This window comes from Talpa occidentalis, unplaced genomic scaffold (assembly GCF_014898055.3).
Source record: "Talpa occidentalis isolate TD23 unplaced genomic scaffold, MPIMG_talOcc4v2.1 talOcc4.2, whole genome shotgun sequence".
NCBI lineage: Eukaryota > Metazoa > Chordata > Mammalia > Eulipotyphla > Talpidae > Talpa > Talpa occidentalis.
The window spans coordinates 120,517,957-120,542,636 of record NW_023602073.1 but is presented as its reverse complement, the minus strand read 5'-3'; the positions used below and the strand labels follow the sequence as shown (position 1 = coordinate 120,542,636).

At 37.0% G+C, this 24,680-nt stretch overlaps 1 protein-coding gene across 13 annotated transcripts in view; it reads right to left on the bottom strand.

Moving 5' to 3' along the window:
• Positions 1 to 13,609: 13,609 nt before the first annotated feature.
• Positions 13,610 to 24,680, bottom strand: part of PKIB (cAMP-dependent protein kinase inhibitor beta) — a 79,846-nt gene continuing 68,775 nt past the window's right edge. For all 13 annotated transcript variants that reach the window (XM_037520324.2, XM_037520333.2, XM_037520325.2 and 10 more), the window contains 2 exons: positions 18,952 to 19,128; positions 13,610 to 14,355 (listed from right to left, as the gene is read on the bottom strand). In XM_037520324.2, the coding sequence (XP_037376221.1) occupies positions 14,288 to 14,355; positions 18,952 to 19,128 (245 nt within the window). In that variant the 3' untranslated portion in view covers positions 13,610 to 14,287. The remainder of the gene's footprint in view (positions 14,356 to 18,951; positions 19,129 to 24,680) is intronic.

Genomic DNA, 24,680 nt, shown 5'->3' with positions numbered 1-24,680 from the left:
TCCCTGCTAGGCCCTTGGTCCTCCACTGGCCCTCTTCTGCTCCGCTGAGTGCTGAGGTGGAGGGCAGAATAGAAATTGTGTATATCTGGGGCCTCCCCAGTGGCGCAAGGGGTTAAGCACCGCACTATGAAGCAATCTGCAGCCTCTGCAGCACGAGTAGGATCCCGGGCCAGCCAGGGAGCTACACACATGGCGAAGCAGACCTCTTCTGTCTCACCCACTGCTCCCCTCAGCAGTGTATTTCAGTCAGTCTGCCTGTTCTGTTTCCCACTCTGTCTCCAGTGGGTCCTCTCACTCCCCTACATCTCTGGCCTGTACCCCAGCTTTTGTATGCATAAATAAATCTTTAAAAACAAGAAATTGTGTTTATTTGGAAGGCTCTGAGAAAGAAGCACTTGTGCCTCATTGACAGATAGCAAGCCTTGCTGGGTTCCCTTCTTACACAGCAGCATAGCAGAGCATTGCAAGGGAGGGGGTCATCTGCATACTAAGTACACAGGTGTGTCTGACACAGGACTTTCCTGAACTAAATGCACCAAAAAGGGGTATTCATAGGTAAGCTTGAAGTGAAACTAGAAAGGCTTATAGGCAAGATGTGGTAGCTACCTGAGTAGAAATTTTGAAGGAATGTGACTTGTCAGCATGGATTCCGACATGCACAGATGATGACAATAAAGCACAAGATACATCTCCCCACACTTTGCTTTTCATGACCCAGCATCATTTCCTGGAATGTGGAATCAGCCTCAAGGATGAGGGTGGAGGGACTAATAGTTGTAAACATATAGAGCTTTCTATAGACCAGGCACTATTCTATGTAGTGTATGCTAATTAAAACATTTATCAATAATTCTCATAACCCTATGGTGTTGGTGCCATTTTACAGATGAGGAAACAGGCACACAGAGGTTAAAAACTTAATTTGTAATAAGTAGAAATGAGTGATCAATTTCATGAAATCTTCTACACTTGAACAAAGAAAAAAGTTAAGCATGTATGTGTATTTACATACATATATGCATGTAAGTACATACATATATGTATGTATTTACATACACATTATTAAATACATACATATATGTATTTACATACATATTATTAAATACATACATATATGTATGTATTTACATACATATTATTAAATACATACATATATGTATTTACATACATATTATTAAATACATACATATATGTATGTATTTACATACATATTATTACACTTAATTTTTCGCAGAAAGATTTAAACCCACTACAAAAATGCCGAATGTGAATTTTTTAATTACGAGGTATAATATAAACCAGGTAATACAAAATGAAAGCAATAATGTATTTTGCATAAAAGCAAGAAAAAATAACTCAAGCAATATAGAACAGGAAAAACTACAATCTCTCCTTTTCTCTTCAACATAAACTTAATCTCTCAATTTTCTTTATATTCTTATTTGTTATCTATCTCCTGACTTTGCTTTTCTCTCTTCAAAGGCCTTGCCCGGAGGTAAATCATTCAAATGCTGTGTTTATCACCACCTTGAATTCTTTCACATCTAGATTTAAATAAGTTTCTTATGTTTGTCCAGTCTTTAACATTAGTGCACCCCAGAGTTAGAGTGAAAATAGAGGCCCATAAGTTGCTAAATGTATATCTTATCTCCCTGCCTTGACAAATACACTTTCATAATCCAAAGATGTATAACACTATGAAATCACAAAGCTGAAAATTAGCAAAATACCAAAGACAAGAGCTTAGTTATTATTGCACATGTTTGCACTGTTAATGAACTATCAATGTTTGGATGACTAATAATGACAAGCATCATTAATGATTCATCATTCCACAAAGTGTATTTTTTCTTTAATTTAAGCAAAGTAATAACAATGTTGCAATACTCAAGATTTTTCACCTATTTAATGTCCTACTGACAACAATTATTCTAAAAGATTAAAAGACAACTAGATTAAAAGACAACATGTAATTATATTCAGTGAACACAAGTTTAAACATAGTTTCATTAATCTGACTATAGAATTGAGGCTGCCAGAGAGAAGAGGGAGGAAGAAGAGCAGTTAGGGAGAGGACAGGAATGGGCTGTGCGGGAGGACTCTGGGTGTCTTGCTGGGGGTTTGCTATACTTGGCATCACCTGATGGGCGTGATCCATACCTCTTCACCACATACAACAATGTAAACCAATGTTGCCTCCATTTAAAAAAGGAACTAAAATTAATATTAAAAATCCAAAACAAAATTATTCTTTTTAAAGCACTATTCTTCTAAAATATCCAACATTTTTTTAAACTATAAAGCAAATAAAAATTTAAAATGAGTATGAAACATTTGATGACTATTAAACATTTTTTTAATTTAAATAATTTTAATTATCATTAGTGCTCAATTTTCATCTAGTTGAACTGATATCACATCTAAAAGTAACATAAAATTGCTGAATATTGTAGAATGTTCCTCAGTCACCATGTGAAGCTTGTGGATGCTGTTATAATTTATGGTTAATCCTAGAAACACAAATTTCAACATGAAAAGAAGACACAGTGTGCCTGGTATTATGGGAAATATTTCCTAATGCAAGAATCTACTGCATTCTTATTGCCTGTGAGAAAGAATTTGACAAGTTGATTTGTCTTCTTTCTTTGATAAATGAATCTCCTGCTCAAATCATTCTTGTATTGCAAGTATTTTCTATCTCTGACAATAGCATTGAAACTGTCTACAAACATTCCTGGCACTTAAGGAAAGCCACCATTATTTTGTTTAACTGGTAAAAAAAAAAAAAAAAGTCAGGATTTCTATAAATAAATAGGTTTATTTTACTTTAAATTTTCAAATAAATAAAGTAGATAATTTATGCTAGAAATTATGTTAATCATATTAATCTCTTTTAAATCATAACGATTTAAAAATATTTTGTAATGCTTACAAAATTCCTAGCTATGTATTTTTAAAAGCTGAAAAATTTTGAAAATATTATTGTTCAAGTTTTTATTTTTGATAACATATACTTGTATACACATGTGTACATGCAGCATATGTATGCACACATGTTATATGTATATGTACATACACATGTGATACATGCCTATATGTGTGTGCACATATACATTTATCTTGTAGAATGAGGTACGGAATCAAAACAGCTTAGAAGTTAATGGCCTTTGCTAAAGGGACAAATTAGGAAAATTTAATTCCTTGTAGTTTTCAAACTGGGATTGATAGATTAATTTTCTAGTGTTATTAAAGACTATTTAAAACATATAGAGGACTAGTTAATATTTCAATACATTTTCCAGTCAGCTGCTTATTAAAATATCTGTGCTGCTTGACGCTTCCCTTAGCAGGACAGCAATGATAATATATTAAGATTACATTCTTAGTACAGGGTAGGCATTTTGTGAGGCACATTAATCTCATTTAAAGTATTGTTAGTTCACCTATTAGGTAGGTGCTATTGCTGTTCCCAGATTACAGTGGGAAAACAGAGACATGTCCAAGACTTGCAATCTGGAAGAGGTACAGCAGAGATTGCAATCCGGCTTGTCCCTCTCAGAGTTCTTGTTCTTAACTATTCATACCATATCGCTGTATTGTGACTAATTCAGTGGTCAAAAGGTTGTATTTTTTCATATTCTTTTATTATTTTTTCAAATATTTTTTCCCCTTGTAAACTATTTTCTGGTACAATTCCATGTTCAATTTTCAACTTGAAAACTAATGCTTTTATTGTATATATTACTTTTTTTAAAAAAGATTTTACTTATTTTTGCATAGAAGAACTGGGGTGTAAGCCAGTGGTGGGGAGAGTGAAAGGATTCACCAGAGACACAGTGGGGAGCAGAATAGGTAGATCTACTGAAATACACTGCTGAGGGGAGTAGCAAGAGAGACAGGAGAGGTCTGCTCTGCCACATGTGGGTCACCTCCCTGGGGGGAGGGGATCGAACTCAGCCCTCGAGGTGGTAGTGCTGACACTTAACCCCTAGGCCACCAGGGAGGTCCTATTATGTATAATTATAGCTTTCAAAACTGTTTTATTTCAATCATTACTCTTTAATTAGGTTTTTTAATTCTTTTATAAGATGTACTTAGAACTGAAATGTGTAGTTATCTTGTTCAACTAAAATGTAAGAAAACTTAGAAGAATGCATGATGGTTGACACCATCAACTTGCACTGTGCTAGTCCACTTGGGCTCAGATTATTTTGTCAACAGTCACTGTGATCTCACAGCATGGATAAATATAGCACAGTACTATATTATCTCCCCTTTATGATTGTGTTAGTGTTTTCTTTAATCTAGCTTACTCTAAAAATATAGCATATAAAGCACATAACATACAAAATATGTGTCAATCTACTGCTTAGTTTATCTGGTCAACAGCAGTGTATTTGTAGTAAATTTTTGGAGGAGTCAAAAATTAAATATGTATTTTCAACTGTACAGAGATTGGCTTTCCTAACTCTTGCTATGTTCAAAAGCCAACTGTTTATGCACAGGAACTATGAGTGTTATAAAATATGCAGAGACATGATCTACATGCCCAACTGTGCTTTTATTTTACCATGACCCAGGAAAATAAGTACAATTAGAGCAAAAAGTCATCTTTTCATCATGGCATTTCTCAACTCCATCAAGGTGGTTTCTAATGCAGAAAGGTGGCCAAGCTCTTTACATGGAAACATGTTTTTTAGCAGAATACTTGGCAAACTGTTAAGATGGTCTCATAATGCCAAATGGACTGTTTCTTTCCTAATTTACTTTTTACATAGTTGGTTACTCAATCTTACGGATACTAACGTGCCATCCTAATCTGATTTTTAAAAAAAATCTTTCCATGCTTCTGTTTCTAATCTCCCTATTTCTCTCCTATTGCCCTCCAAAAGTGTTGATATCGACCACTTTTTCATCAGGAGAAAAGCATAATAAAGAAAATCTGTTGTTCATAGATAATATGACTGAAATGTGTTTGCTTTCCATTTGAAGCTAATAGAGTCACAGCCTCTAGACTCAATGTGTCCTCCAGCAGATATCAGGAGAGAGAAACACAACCGTTTAGTTTCCCAGGCAACCACTGGGTGAAAAATTTGCAGTTACATCTTTTCTCTCATTAATTATCAAACTTTCTTTCCCCTAGGACAGAGATCAAAATAAATACTTGCCTTTAAAATTGGTCTGTCAACTGCCATCTGGTTACTGTTTTGTTCTTTTTCTAGAAATCAACAGTATACCCTTCAAGGATGTGGAAATTCTGCTCATTTCTGCTCCAGGAGTAGGTTGTGCATCAGCCTATTAAAGTGCAGAAATCACAGTGATAAGAACAAGGATGGGTCAAATTCTGACCACATTCTCCTGCTTTCTCCCAAGACTGAGGGCATTTGAAGTGTTATTTCTTAAACATCATCAAAAACAAACACATAAGGTTGAAGAAACTCTGATCTGAGGAGAGAGGCTTTTTGAAGCAGATTACTGGCGAGGCTGAGTTAGATGGACGAGGATCTGGCGGCGTGTTCCTCGAGGGCAGAGTCTGAGCTGAACAGTTATTTGCATGGATGCCACTTTCGTACAGCTGATCTTGTTCTCTGAGGTGGAGAACTTTTTGAAAAAATGGTCTGGTTGTATTTAATTACTACCCATTTCCCATTAACTGACTAACGATAATATATAAAACAACTTCAGTTACATCTCTTAAGAAAAAAAAGGCGTTGAATAGCTCTCATCTAAAAAAAAAAAAAAAAACCCTCTTTGTTTTCCTTTTGTCCACAGGATGGGGTCTAGAGTCCTTAGCCTGCTAATGCCGAATGTCTGGAATCTATTCTGTTCTGAATCTCATGTCCAGCCTTAAGTTCCCGTGCCTTCCGCTACTTCTCTGTTCACCCCAATGCCCGACACACCGACCCATTTCTCTTCAAATACGGCTTGTGCATTTCTGCCTCTTCAGCCTCTTGTCTTTCACTTCTGAAACGCTCTCCCTGTTCCACAAATGCCATCATTCTGTACCCGGCCCCTATTCAGGGGAGCAATGGCTACTACCCCACGAGCACCCAGAAGGTCAGTGCAGCGCCAGCAAGGCATGGAGCAGGTTACTATGGATGCAGGCAGATGGGTAAAGGAGAGTCCTGGAGCCCTCAGTGCCTTTTTCGGGTTCTTAATGATCTCTCCAGAACATCTGTCTTGAGGCAACCGGGAAGGTAGGGCAGGAAGGGAGGCCTGGGGGCCAGGCAACCCCCAGGAATTGTCACTTACTGGGCTCTCTGGCGCCCCCTCATGGCCTCTCCCCGTCTCTGCTGCTCTCCGCGGCGCTGTCCTCTGCCGCCCCGCCCTCTTCTCCGTGATGCCGCCCTTACATATGCTCAGTCTCCTGGCTCAGGTGTGCCCACTCATGCACGTCCACGCCATACTACAGGTGTCCGCCATCAGGCACACGTATAAGATCACAAGTGTCGATCGTTGATGCTAATGGCGGGAGGACGGAAAAATCCTGATCACTTCATTTACCCTATAGCCAGCCATCGGGCTCCTGGTTCCTGCTTGGTGGCCAGAGACCTCTAATGTGGTGATACAGAGTCACTAAGATCAGGGAGCTGATGGGGTGAAAGCCTTTTTTTAAGGGGTCAAAGTTTTAAAGACAGCAGCTGTCGTTATGGTTATGGGAGACTCGGAGTGGTTCTTCTGGAGAGTAATATCGTGAGTCATAGGACAATGTAAGTTAGTGTGTCAAAGTGGGCCCAAGACAACTTGAGGAATTAAATTTGAGTAAGTGGGGCCTCCCTGGTGGTGCAGGGGGTTAAGACACAACATATGAAGATATCTGCAGCCACTGCAGCTCAAGTTCGAGCCCCAGCTAGGGAGATACACACATGGTGCAGCAGACCTCTCCTGTCTCACCCGCTGCTCCCCTCAGCAGTATATTTCAGTAGATCTGCCTGTTCTGCTCCCCACTCTGCCTCTGGTGAATCCTCTCACACACAACCCCACCCCACACCTCTGGTCTACACCCCAGTTCTTGTATGCATAAATAAATAAAAATAATCTTAAAAATTAAATAAAAGCACATTTACCACTCTTGCTGATAAGCAGGCTTGTTCTCTCAAAATCTCTCTTAAAATTAGTTAAAAAATCAGAGATTATCAGAATTGATAATCTGGTAGTTGTGAACCTGGTAGAATTAAGAGGACTTTTCAGTAACTTCATTCTACATACAAGAAAACTGATGTTTTCTGAGAACTGAGAAACAAAGAACACTTGTATTTGAAAAGAACTTGTGGATTGCAATCTCCTTCTTCTTTTGGAATTTCAGCCACTCCTGGTGACAGAATCATCCAGTCTACTGCTCCTCATTTTCTGCTATTAGGTGAAATACCTGAGGTAGCTCCTTGCATCTAATGCCCTCTAATGGAGCAGCATTGCCCCCACGCAATCTCCAAGGAAGCAGGTGTTCTCCATGAAAGAGTTGGACTAGGACACCTGGGACAGCACTTAGGGTAAAGACCCAGGGAAAGGAGAAAGGGGGTAGGTGCTCAGAACTGACTCTGTACCAGGTGATAATTCTTCAAATAAATTGGTTTTAAAGTGCTATCTTTGAGCACACCGTCACCTTCAATCATCATCTTAACCTTTTAACTGCTCTGTGCTTCAGTTTTCTCTGATGTAAAATGGGGACCATACTCTCTATATTATAGGGTTATGAGAATTGAGTTGATGAGAATATGTGCAAAGCACTTAGAACAGTCTCAGTATCCCTATGCAGCATTTTGCAATCCCTATGTGCTTATGTGCTTGCTCTCCTTACAAAAGTTGTAGTTAGAGGTTAAAATAACAGTTTCTGGATTCAGCCTACTTTGATTTGAAACTTGATTTTGGCGTTTACTAGTTGTGAACCAAGCAAGGATTTCTCTGGGCCTCTCTTGTGTGTGTGTGTGTGTGTGTGTGTGTGTAAGCCTGTTGTGAGAATGAAATAAACATACATAAAGCAATGACAACAGTCTTTCATGCATATTGTGTAGCTTTAATGCATATTAGGCATTATCTGTCCCATTCCCTCTCTACTCTCTCATAGGTGGCCTGATATCAAACAGAAACATCTTGTCCAGTGCGAGCACCCTAGAGACATGAAGAGCTGTGTTCAGGACCTCTTACCCCATACAGCTACTTTGCCAAGTCTACTTGGCCAATGTCCCTTTTGTGCATTTAACTTTCCCACACAACATGCAGCAGGATTTGTGGGGAAAAGTTTTCTTATTTTCCTTTCTGCTCTTGGAAGAAAGGCTTCCAAGAGCAGTGTAAGGGCAGAACTGGACATGGTGCAGGTTTTCTGATCCCATGCAGACTGGGTAAAGGAGGAGTCAGAGTCCTTAGTGGGTTTTTTTGGCAGGTCTTTTATTGGGGTTCACCAGGCATATGGCAGGCAGGGGTGCTGGGGGGCTGGGAGGCTGGCAGTCCTCCCAGCCCCAGCAAATCCGCACTCTATCTGGGCTCTCTGGCATTCTCTGCTTCTGCTTCTCGGCTTCTCTTTCTGCTTCTGCTTCGGCTTCTCCTGGCGTCCCTGTGACGCTGCCCTTAAAAGCACAGTCTTAGCCCAGGTGTACCCATTCCAGGTGCCCACCATCAGGCATGCATTCAGGATCACAGGGTTCCCTCATCTATCCTGATGGCGGGAGGGCAGAAAAGCCTGATATTTTTCCTTACCCTACAAGCAGGCTATAAACCCCTATTTTATTTTCATGAAACCTATTTTTCCTAAGTGGAGGGAAAACTGTCAAGTGAGTTAAATCAAGAGTAAAGCAGCGTATTCACATACATAAACTTGGGTTGAAGCTGCCAGAGGCTTCTCCAAGTCACATTTGAAAATAGTGCTTTTAACTTATAAAGCATTACAGGTCAATTTTGAACTTAAGATTATATAAAATTCAGAGCTCATTTCAATTTGATTTTAGTAAATAAAACATTGTACATGTGTAGCTATCTTAAATTTTAAAAATAGTCGACCCTGTCATAAAGGGAGAAAAAAAAACTGTTACAGAGAAGAAAAAGTTGTAGCCTTTGTAGGCCCAAGAAATGTATTTTTAAGACTAGAGCACCCTCTCTTGGTACTTAATAACATAGGGAATCCTAAAATGTGAATGTCCATAGATTAGCACACTCATAATTTCCTTTATAAACTGTCTCTCAAAAAGAATTGTATTTGCAATACTGCAGCTTTTGTTTGTTGTGTTTTATGTATTTATCCTGGTCAGCACGCATAGCAGAAAACTTGTAAAACAAAGCAAAATAAGCAAACAAAACAAACTGGAACCTATAAGAAACCTGAATAAATGACTTTTGTGAAATCAACCAGAAGTGTGGTGCCAGCACCACCTAGTGTCCATTGTGAGTAATGTCTCCTAAATGATGAGGTGGCTAATTTACCTAAAGGCATACAGTCAATTGGATTAAATGCAGATCAAAATCCACATTTACTACTGACACTTCCTAACCCTGATTTTTTCATGTTCTCAACAATATTACTATATAAAAAAGAAGGACTTAAAATGCTTTTTTTTTCACTAATACAAATCGAATTTAGGTAAAACTTTTTACTATAGGACCTCCGCAGGTGGCGCAGCGGTTGAGCGCAGCCTCTGCAGCACCAGTTCGTTCCCCGACTGCCGGCGAGGGTCCCACAAAAAAAAAAAAAAAAAAAAAAAAAAACACACACACACACAAAAAAAAACTTTTTACTATAAAACAGGAATTGTTGAATGTGTAGTATGTGTAAAGCAATGAGAAAGCTGCAAATGAATGCTATATACCTGTGCTTTCCACATAGTGTGGAAAGACTTTCTGTTCTAATTTATTCTCTGAGAATGGTTTCCTGTAGAGACCCCAAGGAGCACTTCGGGTGATTCTCTGCCATCAGTACTGAAAAACACTACTCAACCTCCGAAACACATCTACATGGAACACCAGAGATCAATTCGTTGGCCAATGTGGTTCTATTTTAAAGGTATTTATAGGCAGTTCCTGCCAGGTTTGATTGTGTTTCCCACAAAATGACAGTGTGTCCTTTTCACAGGTAGGCTAGTCCTGGGACAAACATGAAGTGAGTCAAATCTGGGCACCGTGTTTCTTCTCTTCAGCTCAGCCTTTATCCCTTTGCCTCAGTTCTGGGTATTTTCTCCCTTCCAAAATGAACCACAGGTTTCTCACTATTTTTTATTTCTTCAGGTTTGTTCAAGTAACTGGAAAATTAAGTGATTTGTTCATCATATAAAATCTTTCCTTTACCCTTTACCCAGAAGGTAAACTATGAAAGAATCAACGAGGAAATGAATGAAACCAAACAAAAATGCTTATGCTAAGATATCAATGCCTCATGATGACTTCTGTGCTGTCCTACCTATATCCATCTCAGTTTCTCTATGAATCCTGAAGAGATTCAAATAAATTTGACCAGACTGATAGTTGAGATGGTCTGGGGCAGAACAGCCTTTTAAGGGAGAGACAAGCAGCATACATTCTGAATCTGAGCATCCTATCCTAGGTCACTCCTGCCATTTTCTTTCTTCCATGAATTCCCAAAAGCACTCCCTATATTCATTATTTCCATCAATAAATATTAATATTTTGCATAATGATTTTTATGAAGCTTCAAAGGGATCTACTATGGTGCTTAGTAGTTATCAGTCACTCAAAGTGCAGTTATAATAATTACAGTTATTCCTACTGATGTGTGCTCGATGAGAAATCCATTTAGAATTTTTACAGGTAGCAACAGCACCTATCTAACCCTTATTTGAGTCAATGCTTTTGTTTTTAAATAGCTGCAGATGTTTTATGTTCTAAGAACTATTGTCAATATCTCTGAAAATGGAATTTATTCTGATTAATCAGTCCTAATTTTATGTTACATAGATGTTGTTCATGGAAAGGAAAGAGTATAAAAATAAAATAAAAAAAGGAAAATATACTTTGGTAAATAGAGGAAAGAATCAACAGATTAAGAATTTCACCTTGAAGTCCTTACCACTCTCTACAATAATGATGATGATGATAATAATAATAAACAACTTTTGTCATGTATCAGGCATTTTCCTTAGCAATTAACAGTATTTACTCATTTAGTCCTCAGGATAATTATTTACCATCTTACACATGGAAGATATTGAAGTGCAGAGAGAAAAAAAAACAAGGTCACTGAAAAAATGGCAGAACTGATTTGTATTTGAGGTGTCAGTTTCCACAGATCAGGCAGCACACTGCTTTGTGCTCTGGCTACTCCTCTTTCTCCACCCACATCTGCCCAAGATGCTCAAGTCACTTCCCCTATCAAAACTGAAGCAAATGGCCCTTTCCTTTTGCAAGTAGAATGCCTCTCCCCAAAGCCAGACTCAGGAGGCTCAATCCTTTCCAGCCCAGATCATAATACACTTTGGGCACATAACACAGAATGATTTCTTTTTCTTCTTCTTCTCCTCTGTACACTGTCAAGTTTCCAGAGACCTGCTTTATAGCTTTATCATCCTCCCTTTTTCCAGGTTTTTCTGGCAATATTAATTAAGACCTATAGCTATTGATGAAAGCAAGCACCTTGTGAAAGGACAATGGCAAAAATGTACATGGAGATTTTTACAATAAGCCCCAACTAGGTAGATTTGTTGAAACTGTCTACCTGCTATGACAAAATACCACAGGTTCTCAAAACTAGCTATTTTTTTTAAGTTGATAAGCAAATTCATTTTTTTTTAAACTAGCACTGATCCCCCTCATCTCCTTTGTCTGTACTCCTTCCCAGGAAAAAAAGAAAATCTTTTTGCTGCCAATTATTCAAGTAGCCTGATAGCCTGTGTAATATAAAATACTTATAAATATGTATATAATATGACATTTATGTGCACATTTTGATGACTGATTTAGGATACACATCATTCAGAATATATTACTAGCAGTAATGAGGAGATGTGGCTTCATTTCTGCCCTTCCAAATGAGAGATAAGAACCAAATAATAGTGACCCCAAGAGCAATATTTTTTTCTTCTACAATTTCATGTTACTCATTTAAATACTGACTCAAAATTTTGTTTTGCTGCAATCACTCTAACAAAACACTAGTGAGGTGACTCATTGTTAAAGAGTAATGTTCATCATCTATCAGTCACTCAGCTTGAGTGAATTGGGACTACATGGTAAATGCTGTGAACCGTGAATTTCCTCTATAATGGATTCTCCTAGCACTGAGAATTAGGGTCATTTGTGAAATCGCAGCAGAAGGCAGAAGACGGTCAAATTAACAAACCTAGCTGCTGACCAACACCTCCAGAGAATAATAGCAAAGATATCTAGAATAAAAATGGGTGTGCTATTGATGATAGTTAATATTTATTGAATGTTATTCTTTGCCAGGCATTACTCAAGTGTTTTACATATACTATCTCACTAATTCCCTATAAATACTATTATTAATACTAATCTACAAAGGATGAAGCTAAGACTGTGTGACAAGATATAAATTGCCCAAGAACACATAAATAGCAAGGATCAGAGCTAGAATTCAGACGCAGATCACCTGAACCTAAAATCCACATGCTTAAAAAAACTACTCTGGAGTTTCTCAGCTGCAGCACCACTGACACAGGTGGCCAGATAATTCTTGCTGTGAGGTTTTGCCTGCTGTACTGCGGGACGCTTAACAACTTAGCAGCATCCCTGGCCTCTGCCCACTAGATGCCAGTAGTGCCTTCTCTACTGGTCCTCTGGTGTTGCAATCAAAAACTCTTCAGACATTGCCAAATGTCCTCTAGGAGGCAAAATCAACACTCCCCTCAAATGGAAAACCACTATTCTACTCTCATCATGTCATTCAGAAACACTATTTTCAAGGCTAAAATACATTTACTGAATACTAAAATTTAGTACTTACATTTGAAGTATTTATATTTGAAAACTTAAAAACATCAGTTTATTTGAAATCTACCCCTTTGGCAGATATTAGATATCAAAATAAACTTTGTCAATGAAATAATAAGCAGGAAGTGATTTATATTGCAAAGACTCTTAACATCGTCCTTTAAAATGTATCTCCATTTTTCTGCTAGTACACTTTAGAAGATAAAATAAAAAATCTGTTTTAGTAGCAATTTTGTGAGAGTTTGATTACTGCATATAGATATGGGCAAGCAAATAAAATATCACTGGATTCACACATAAAAATTAATTTGTTAGTCAAAAATTTTTAATTCAAAATACTGTTATTGTCTTAAAATCTAAAGAATCAAAAGCTACTAAAGCTTTGGTTTTGCTTTTATTCCTTTTAAATATATATATATAGATATATTAAAAGTAAGTACTTTGCTATCTAGCCTACATCATGCACTGAATATTTAAGTGCCCATAGTTGTGTTAGTTACTTTAGGAAAGATATAAAATTAATGTCTGCATTCCTAAGGAAATTATTTTAGAACCAAGTCATATATATATATATATATATATATATATATATATATATACACACAAAACCACTTAGAGTAAGAAAAGACAGTGTGAAACAAATAGTAAAATGCCTTTTTTTTCATAATACACAGTAAAATAAAAGATACACACAAATACACATCAAAGTTAAGGAAGATAGTGAAATTCATTTAATAGTCATGTTCCATATAAACAATTTGTCACAAATTTTGCATTTGAAGAGCCCACATGAAAAATCACAGTATGCACAGACTAGAAGCAAAATAATTCAGCAAAAACATCCTAGAGAAAATTAGTTTATCAAACTTTTGACATTTTTCTAAATTTTATTTAGGAGAAAATTGGTGTATTTTTGGTTAAGAACAAATATATCCTATTTAAATGTTTTTGAATATTCTATTATCCCTTCTCACCAAAAAACATAATTTCCTACAAATTCTATGAAGTTTCACATAAATGATGTTTGCTTTATATTTATCAAGAACTGGTCTACCCATTACCATAAACATGGAATTAAAAATATATATCTGACTAAATTAATTTCAAAAGAGAACAATGGGTTTTGTTGGGTTTATAGACATTATTTTTTAAAGTGACCATCATTTTTAAACTTTTCCTTGGGTGCAATTTGGAAGAAATCTGCCTTTTAATAACCTATATTGAACATAATGGTTGCAATCCAAGTGAGTAGCATCACAACAAAATTATCTAATACACATGTTGCTTAGGGCTGCAATGTTACCATAGTTACTACCAGATCAAATATCTCAGGAAAGCAGAACCACTAAGTCTCTCAAAGTGCAGAAATTTAGCACTTGCAATAGGTTATGAGCCTTCATTTTTCTTCATTTGGGGGTTTTTCCAATTGGTCTTGTGTTATTTCTTCATCTTTCTTTATTACATCTATAAAAAACATAATTTTCATTGAAACACATTAATTATATTGGTATAAAACATGAAAAAATATTATCACTCATCATCAGTCATGCAAATCAAAACCACAATGAGATAACACCACGCACCTATGAGAATGGCCCATATCAAAATGGCTAGAACACACACTACTTGTGGAATGTAGGCTGTTTCACATCCTGTGGAAAATTTCTAAAAATATTACAAATAGATCTACGATATGATCCAATAATTCAACTCTAGCTATATACCTAAAGATTTACAAAAATATTAATTTAAAGAGATATATGCACACCTATGTTTATTGAAGCACTATTCATTAGTATAATAGTCAAGTTATGGCAACAATTTAAGCGCCCAAAGACTGATAAGCGTATTAGGAAGATATGCTTAAAATACACAATGGAATACTACTCAGCTATAAAAAATAACAAACGCTTCACTTTTGCAATAATACAGATGAAACTGTAGGGGATTATGCTAAGCAAATAAGTCAAGGAGAAAAACAAGTATCAAATGGTGTCACTTACATGCAGAACACAGGGAAACAAACGATCAATAAAATCAAACCAATAATGACCCTAGAAATCTGACCATAATTAAGACCACCACATGGGAAGGGGTAGCAGGGTGAGCATAGACAGTAGGGGGCACAGTTAGCTATGGTGAAGGACTTTCAGTGCCGTGTTGGTAGGTGTGGTGTGGTAATAGACCATGAAGGGTGTGATCTTGTACCACTAAATCATATACAATATTGTAAACCTATGTTACCTCAATTAAAATAAACAAAAGTTTTATTGCAAAAAAAAAAAAAAATGAACAGTTGTTTTCTCCTTACGAGCTCTAGTCATTTTTCCATGAGTCATAAATACTTTGTCTCCAACCCAGATATAGAAACTATACAAAGAAAAGAAATATGGGTAGATTTGATCATCTATTTCTCCTAATCACCCTTCTCTCCTATTCTCCAGAATTATTATGCACCAGGAAGTCTCCATAAGGTATCATTATTACAATCTCCATCTACAGATTAAAAGGTTAAGTGACTTGCCCAAAATCACAAGCCACTAAATGGCAAAGTCACAATTTGGACCCAGGCTGACAGGTTTCATAGTTTATTACCTTTCTGTACTGGATCACACTTTCTCTAGCTTCCTTACACTTTCTCTTTTGCTCTTAGGAGATGATGTCACTTTGTACCTCACAGAAAAAAAAAAATCAGTCATCCCTCAGCTTTCTGCCTCCTTCAGTTTTCTGCCAACAAAACTTCCAAAAGCCCCTGTGGCCTGTATTTATTCCTGCCCTCCCTCCTACTAGAAAGAAAGATGTGCTCCTCAGGCCTGTCTACATAATTGTTGGGACCCAGTGCAAAGTGAAAGCACAGCACCACCTTGCTCAGAAAATAAGGAAAATTCCAAGATGGCACCAGTAGAGCATAAAAACGAGTGAAGGTCTCTTCTGGGCCTGGGACCTTGCATTACTGCATTAGTTGCACAATCTTGGAGCGGACCCCAATGCTGTTTGTACTATCCAGATCTAATTCTTTCATGATCTGGGAAACTACCCATTTTGCCTCATCAGGAAACTATTCATTCCCTTTCTCTATTTCATCTGACTTTCCCTTTCTCCTAGTAGTGCCAATTCTTCACACTACTACATTCTTCAAAAACCTTTTACTAAATTGCTATTCTTCCACACACTTCTCTTTTATTCTTTAAAATATATCACCAGGGCCTCCCTGGTGGTGCAGGGGTTAAAGACAGTGGTAACAAGCTCTTGCCAGACACAACAGCATGAGTTCAATTCCCAGCTGGCCAGGGAGCTACTACATGGCAAGGCAGACCTCTCCTGCCTCGCCCGCTGCTCCCCTAGGCAGTGTATTTCAGTAGATCTGCCTGTTCTGCTCCCCACTCTCTCCGGTGAATCCTCACACCTCCCACACCTCTGGCTTATACCCCAGTTCTTGTATGCATAAATAAATAAATTTTTAAAAAATAAATAAATAAAATAAAATATATCATCTTTTGCTGTCCCCATTTTAAAATAAAACTAGTAAGTTTTCTACTACTTTCCTCAAATTGCATCTACTACAATCATCAATGATACCTTGGAAGATAAATATGATGGATTCTATTCAGTTCTTCAAATTTCATTCATCAAATATTTATTAGGCATATATTACACACTAAGAAATGAAAATACATATACTACTCTTGGGGAACTTTTGATGAGGGATATGGACAATATACAAAGTAAAATGTGTGGGTATAAGAAGTGATACATGCTCAGAATGAAATTAAAGAATTGAAATTACTGAGAATTCTTGGGGCCTGGAGGTTGCAGATTTAGATAGGGTTTAGAATGCCTCACTGAAAAGGGGGTATTTGAATAAATGCCTAAGGGTGCGAGGGAGTCAGCTATTTGGATATCAGGGAGAAAAGCATGCCAAACAAAGAGAACAGCAAGGTCAGTGGCATCAACACTGGAAGGAAGGCAAGTAGGACAGAGTATAGTAAAAGGAGTTGGAGGTTGGGTCAGAGGGGTAATAAGAGAGTAGTCTTTTAGGTGAAAAAAAAATAGCACTTTTCTGGGCCAGTTTTGACAGTAAAGCTGGCAGTATTTGCAAATGGGTGAGATGTAGGATATGAGACAGTGGGGGACAATAGTAATTTGAATGTTTTTTGAATTTAGCAGGTGGGAATCTGAAACTGTGATTCACTGAGATGGGAAAGAGCAGGTTTCAGTGATTATATCTGGAGCTCCCTTTAGTACCCATTAAGTTTGAAATTTACTGTTTTAATATTCAAGCAAAGATGCCAATGAGGGTAAAGTTCAGAGGTCCTCTAGCCTGGAGATACAACAATGTGAGTAATCAGAAGGCCAATCATTATCCCAGTGAGACTAGATGCTATCACAAGAAATGGAGGGTTAGGGCCTCCCTGGTGGTGCAGGGGTTAAAGACACAGTGCTGTCCAGCTGTCTCCACTGTGACATGAGTTCAATCCCCCACCAAAGAGCCAACATACATGGTGCAGCAGACCTCTCCTGTCATGCCTGCTGCTCCCCTTTGCAGTGTATTTCACTGCATCTGCCTGTTCTGCTCCCCACTATCTCTGGTGAATCCACCCCCCCCCATCTCTGGCCTATAACCCAGTTCTTTTATACATAAATAAATAAATCTTAAAAAAAATAGAAATGGAGGGTTAGTAGAGTTGTACCATAAACTGGTACAACCCATTTATGAAAAGGTAGGGAAACAACAGTCTGAGGAACAGCTGTCAGTATGGAGGAAGGAAACCAGGAAAATGGATTGTAGTGGACGTCAAGGGAAGAATAGTGTTTAGGAGAAGAAGTAAAGATCAGCCATAAGAAAATTTCTACAAGATCATGTGAAATGAGGACTAAGAATTGAATACTGATTTTTATCAGAGATGTCATTTGCCATCTTGAAACTGCAGTGGGGTGGTGGGGTGAAAGTCTTATCAGGGTTAAGAATGGGACAAAGGATTTGGAGGCAGAAAAATAGATATGTTGTTTTGCCACATTGTTTTGCTACAAAACAGAAATGAGAAGTGGGATCCACGGTGGGTCTGAATCATAGCAATCATGCTCAGTTGCCTTCTGATTATCATGGCAGGTGCTTAATAAATGTTTATTGAAACAACTCTCACAGGAAAACAGGCTTGGTAGGAAATGGTACTCTAAGCCAGTATGAAATATGAAGCACTTAAATTACTTTCAGAATTATTTAAGCACCACTTGCTATCACTGACTCTAATCAAGCTACCCATGAAGTATTTAGAGCTTTCTGAGAAGAGCTGTCAGCTCTGTTTTCTCTAAGTTGGGCTAATGAGGAGATGGTGAAGGCCCCTTAAGTAGTTCTCTTGCTATGAAATCAACTAGAAGTTCATAATAACAACTGAATTAAGATTCTTCAGAGATCATCTAGTATGATGATCTAGTATCTTGCTCAAGATTATGAGCTAAAATATGGAATATGGTTCCAAGCACCTTTTTTTGCCTTTGAAATGTAATAGTAAATGTTTAGAAATATATTGAAAGATAATTGAAGAGAAAAGGAAATAAACTCTTCAAAGAGGCTATGATAGCTTTTTCCTTTCTATTGTAATGTTGATGAAGGGTAAATGAAGGATGTTAAACAACAAAAAAGGCTATTTTCTGTACAGTGTTATACATAGTCATGGATAGTTATCACTATTGTTGTACAACCTTTTGAATTTGTCTGGTGTTTTCAATATAACTGAATATATTTTCAATATATTCCTTCAACATAATTTCTGAGTGTACAAAATTCAAACCTGCCCACTGCCTACTCCTGAAAGGAGAAATCAAATACTGTACAAAAATTAATAATCAAGTAAATAAATAAATATCCAACTGCACCATGTGATAAAAAGAAATTGTTCACTTTCCAAAATACTGAAAAATTTACTTCATCTTAAACAAAAGGTTTAGTAAACAAGAGAAAGAAATGCTTTCAGTTAGTTAAAAGAGAATCTGTTTCAAAGGAAAAGGGTGATTAAGTAGAGAGAAGTGCTGATGATTTTAAGAGACTTTGAGTGTTACCTTTCTTCAAGGAGAGGTTCTCCAGTTTCAGGGGCAACTCTGAGAGTTCACCTGTCGAAGTTGAACCCTGGATGTCTGGTATGGCATTTCGGCGGCCTGTCCGTGCTGAAGCTGCAAAACTGGTGATCACATGTTCCACATCAGTCATTTCTGATGAATCTGTCCTCATAGCAACATCTACAAACAGAATGTGCACATGAAGAAAAGGATGAACCTATTCTGAGGTAAATATTCACAAAGTGATTGCCAAGCACAACAGATCAAAAACAAAAACAGGCTTGAGAATCTAATCATTGATCACATGCTGCATCTGTGTCTCCTATGACAGTGCTGGAGCTCCCGTTTGCACATTCTCACATTCACTGAATAGACAGGAAGTTCTCAGTATGAGCCAGAGAGCTATAAATAACCCTGAGCCTATGAGCCACTTGGATGCTTTAGGGTACAGTAATCTCTTGCCTTTTGTTCTGCTTTTGTATAGATGGATAAGCTAAAGCAGGACTTGAAAGGAAATGAAAACTGACTTGTTTCACCATGCTAGTAGACTGCCTACCAGTATTTGCTTGTAGCCAAATATACAGGCTGAAACCAAATCACTATCATTCGTAGGCCCAAACAGAATACACTCTATTCTTATTATTTTACAAACAAGTAGTTTAACTTTATCTCAAAGGATTTTTTTCCCTCAGTGACCGCTGTGGATTTTCATCTGTTCCATTGTCAGACCTAATTTTCATTACTGTCATGGTTAGATTTTGGGACAGCAGGATCCATTCCACCATTTTTAGTCCTCCAGTGGACACTGCAATTATTAGTGCTTTCTTAAGCATCTTTTGTCTTTCTAGCGATTGTCTCCATGAAATTCTCAAGAGATTATTTACTGTATAAGGGGGGAAGTAGTAGGTTTTACTGATTCTAAAACTACTCCTCTTTTGTATGATGTTTTTTAGAGAAATAATAGCAAAATGTGGTACATTTGATACTAGAATTGCAACTGCTCTGGTCCACAGCACCCAAGAAATACACACTGAGTTTAGTTTAGTTAATATGGGTTTCAGGAGCAGTTTAGGCTACTTCCCCAGGTACTCTTCTCTTTCTAGGAATCACGAAATATTTGAGAAAACTAAATTTATAGACACAATTTTGAAATCAGTTAGACTTCTGTTTAGTATTTGCCAATTCTCTGGCTTTGACATATCTTGCTGGAATTGAGCACTGAGTATTATAAAGAACACTGGACTACTAGTAAAAAAGAATTTCACTCCATTACAAGCTTGCAAGAAATATTGGTCATTCCATTTAATTTCTCCAAATTATAGTGCTCCCTGATATAACGGGTATTTAAAAATTAGCCTAATTCACAAGATTCTTGTGAAGAACTATTGAGATCACCCTCTTATGTTTCCCCTATGTATCCCCCTCCTATGTATCCCCCTTTAATACTAACAAGAAATAGCTTCCTATTGAAAGATCTCTTGAGTTTTCTAAGTGGAAAGCCAAAATTTATTCAACACTGCATGAACATTATCATATCTATTATCTCATTTAAAACTTCTAATAATCCTGTGAGGAATAATCTTTACTCTGGGGACATGGAAACTGGGACTCAAGAGATTAAGCGGTGTATTTAACATTGCACAGCTGCCTGCCGATCTGTGAGACAAAAGCAAGCTTAAAAAAAGACATTTAGAGTGTATGGGGTGTGAAATAATGGGCATAATGAATTCTCATCTTTGTGAAAAGAATAAGAATCCTAGCTGCAAATGAGAGGACAAGGAAAATAACAATTTTGATACTGCCTTAAATATTTTAATTAGTAATAATGAGCATCTATTACCTTCATCATTTAAAAGCACTAAAAGACCTCCATACAGCAAAATTAAGAATATACATGTTCTAGAAAGAATATGCTTTCGTCTAGAAAGATTCTAAACAATATTTTTACAATTTATCAAAAATAGCATATTTTTATGTGCAAGCCCCTCCCTCCTTCAAATACTCATCTATTTTTCAACTGTTATTGCCCTAGGCTTATATTATACATGTGTGTATATGTGTAGTATGTACATATACACATACTACACATATGTAGGAGTAATATGTACATATATACAAATACTATATAAATACACATACATGTTATTTTTTCAAATAGTTTGCAGCACTTAAAAATATATATAATCCATAGAAAGATGAGGAAACACTACTAAGAAATACAAAGGAGAGACTAACTTCCAGGTTCTTTTCATTTTCTGGGCTTATGAAGTAAATTGTGTTTATGTTTACTAATTCGAGCAGCTGACTCACTCGCAGCTCTTCCTCTTTTTCTTCTACGGAATTAGCACAGGAATCTGGATGAGTTCTGCTTAGTCAACTGTGGTTGTTTACAGGAGTTGAAACCATTTGGACATTTAGAGATTTTGCAGCAGTTCCTGCATGCCCACAGTAAGGTAATGTGATTTATCTAGCCTGGAACTCATTTCCATTTCTTTTGAAAATACACAATTTTCAGGAAGTTTTAACAAAATACCATTACACAGTCTCTCTCTCTCTCTCTCCATGTATATATACACATATATAATAGCATCTCCATAATCTCCGAAGTATTAAAAAAGAAACACAGAACAGAAGAGGACTAAGTTAGTCAAGCTAAATTAAGCACTTAAGGAGTATGTGTGTGTGTGTGTGTGTGTGTGTGTGTGTGTGTGAAATCACTAGTCAGCTTCCATGGGTTCAAAAGAGCCTGTGAAGAGTATATTAGTTAATTACAAACAAAGAAACATCTTAACTCACACTCACTCTTTCTCAAGCTTCCTAATATGAAGCCAAGACAGCAAAAAGGTAGATGCCTTTTTCTCCTCTTTTTTCATTGAGGTAACTTTAGTTTACAACACAGTTTGCTTTTTTCCCCCTAATCTCTGGATTCATATCATTCACCCTACCTCCTACTGTGAAGCCACTACTCAGTATGCATGTAAGGCTTGAAATAAACTTCTTACCCACTAAATCAATTCCCTTGTGGTATGAGTCAGTCTATTTGAAAAAACACTTAAAATAACAAAGAAGGAAGAACACACATTTTGGAAAGTCAGTGTTTTTCTTGTTCAAAGACAGAAAGACAGAGACACATTGGTCTCAGCTGATAACCAAATACTTTATCTGTCTCTCTCTAGCTCTCAATATCTTAATAACCTATGCCGTATTTCTTTAGTTCTCTGCCTACAAATTATTTTTTTTTTATGATTTTCTTTTTTGGAGTAGACAAATCTCTTTCAAACAGGTGAAAGAAGGATAACAATCACCTCTTAATGTGGACTAACAAAAATATGTATTTATCTAGTGAATATTTTTTGAACCCCTATTAAATCATGAAATACTAGGCCCTGTGCTAGATTCATCAGAGAGAGTCACAGTCTGGTGAGATAAAACACATTCTGATCTTTTAATTTAATTTTTTTGACTTCAATTTTTTTTCTTAGTAAGACAAAATAAAAGTATTATAAGATTGATCTCCCAGGGCCTTCCTGGTGGTGCAGGTAGTTGAGCGCCACACTGTGAAGCTATCTGCAGTCTCTGCAACATGGGTTTGATACCGGCCGGCCAGTGAGAAACCCACATGGCGCAGCAGACCTCTCCTGTCTCGCCCACTGCTCCCTTCAGCAGTGTATTTCAGTCAGTCTGCCTGTTCTTTTCCCCGCTCTGTCTCTGGTGAATCCTCTTACCCTCCCGTGCATCTGGCCTGTACCCCAGTTCTTGTATAAATAAAGAAATATAAAAAAAAAAAAGATAGATCTCCCTGAAAATATTCAGAGATAAATTTTACAAGATCACAAGAGCAAATTATTTCCAATACCTGTCACTTTCGTATGTGTAACTGAGGTCAACGGAGACTTTGTGGGCCTTGGGAAAAAACTGTTCCCATAACCTTAAAGAATTTAAGGTTTAGGCCAGATTTAGGGCCATCTCCGGAAACAAACTTTTTATGCAGGAAATCTGTCTTAGAGTAGGGCAAACATCTAGAGGTAAGACTTGGTCATATGCTGTCATTCCTTTCTTCTCATGTAAAACCTCTCCTCTCACTGACAACCCAGCCCCTATCCCATTTACCTAACACAAGACACAAGCTCTCAGTTTGTTCCTTTTGCTTTAGATTTACAGCCAAGAAAATACTCCATATGTATATAACTAAATTTGGTCTTTTCCTCTACTAATGTGTCTGATGTTAATTTGTTTGCTTATGCAGCCTGAGAAGAATCCACAGAGAGAGGTATTTTCTCCTGTGATCTTACTGTATCAAAGTTCAACACATGAATCCTTTAACACGTCACATTTTCACCTAAATATGAGGACCACTTTAGGGTAAACAGAGCTTACATGGAATGTATAATTGTTTAGTTTTTTTTTTTTAACTTAGAGACCCTTTCTCTTTTTAAAAATCTCCCCATATATGGTATTTCCATGCCTCCAGTATAAGTCAATGAGGATTTTAGCTACTGACACACATACTGTTTTTAAAGTCTTACTTGATATTGATATGTATATATCCTTCAACATATATTAGTAGACAAATAGGAGGCATTTTTACCAATAATGAATTTTTGACAGTTTTGATCTACAAATTTTAAATGCAAAGTCAAACTGATTTTTCATTAATCTTTCCAAATAAAGGAAATACACCAGTAAAATGACATTTATTAAACTGAGATAGGACCACTTAAAACAATAATACAGACTGAGGTAAAAAAAAAAAAATTTAGAGAAGGTTAACTGCAATAAGCTATGTAATCCCCTTGATTGTGAGGGTGTCATTTCACTGGTCATTCTATCCTCTTTGATTCCTGCTAGAAAGCATACCCAACAGGTACCCTCCATGAAGTACTGTAGGGAGTTAGTTTGCCATAAGGATTCCTTCCAACTCTTATAGCTTTCCTAAAGGACCATTAAATTTTTCCCTTTACTGCAGGATTTTTAATTTAAAATGACCAGGTAATCTAACCTTTCAGATGAAGAAATTGCAACACAGTCATATAACAGGTGGGTGTGAGAGTCTTTCTCTTTTTATCAGTACCTTCTCTGAAGGGGTCGTATGTGTGTGCTACGTGGAGTGGGTGGTAACCAGGGCACAGAGTGAAATTTTCAATTATTTTTTAGATGAGAGTAATTATAAATGTTTCTAAGTCATAGTAGAGCATCCCTCCTCTCTTATATCATACACAGTTTTGACATTTCACCTCTTACCTTTTTATTCCTCTTTCTGAGTGACCAGACTTGAGAGGAATTAGCATTGATTGGAAGGAATCAATCTCACCCTTTTTCTCCACTTTGTCTGACTGTGCTCCTTCATTTACGTCTCACATTATCTTTTCTAATTAGTGACTAATATAATTGTGTTATTTTATTAAGGTACTAGAGCCTGCCTGAAGAAGTATTTGTATTTAATTTTAAAAGTATTTAGCTCCAATTCTGCGCAATGTACTACACCATGCTAGTTACTGTCGGCTTTGGCACAATATATATGGGCTTTCTCTGCCTCAACGGAAAACTTGGGAAGATTGCCTACTAGTTAGCTCCCCAACAACTGCAGAGGAGGGAATGGTTAATTCAAAAAAAAAGAAAAAAAAGAAAATGAAACTGGGAACACAGCATTTGAAAGGGGCCTCAGAGAAAGAATAACAAAACTCTAGAGAGAGAGGTTGCTGTCAGACAACCCACTTCTCATCTTTGCCCTT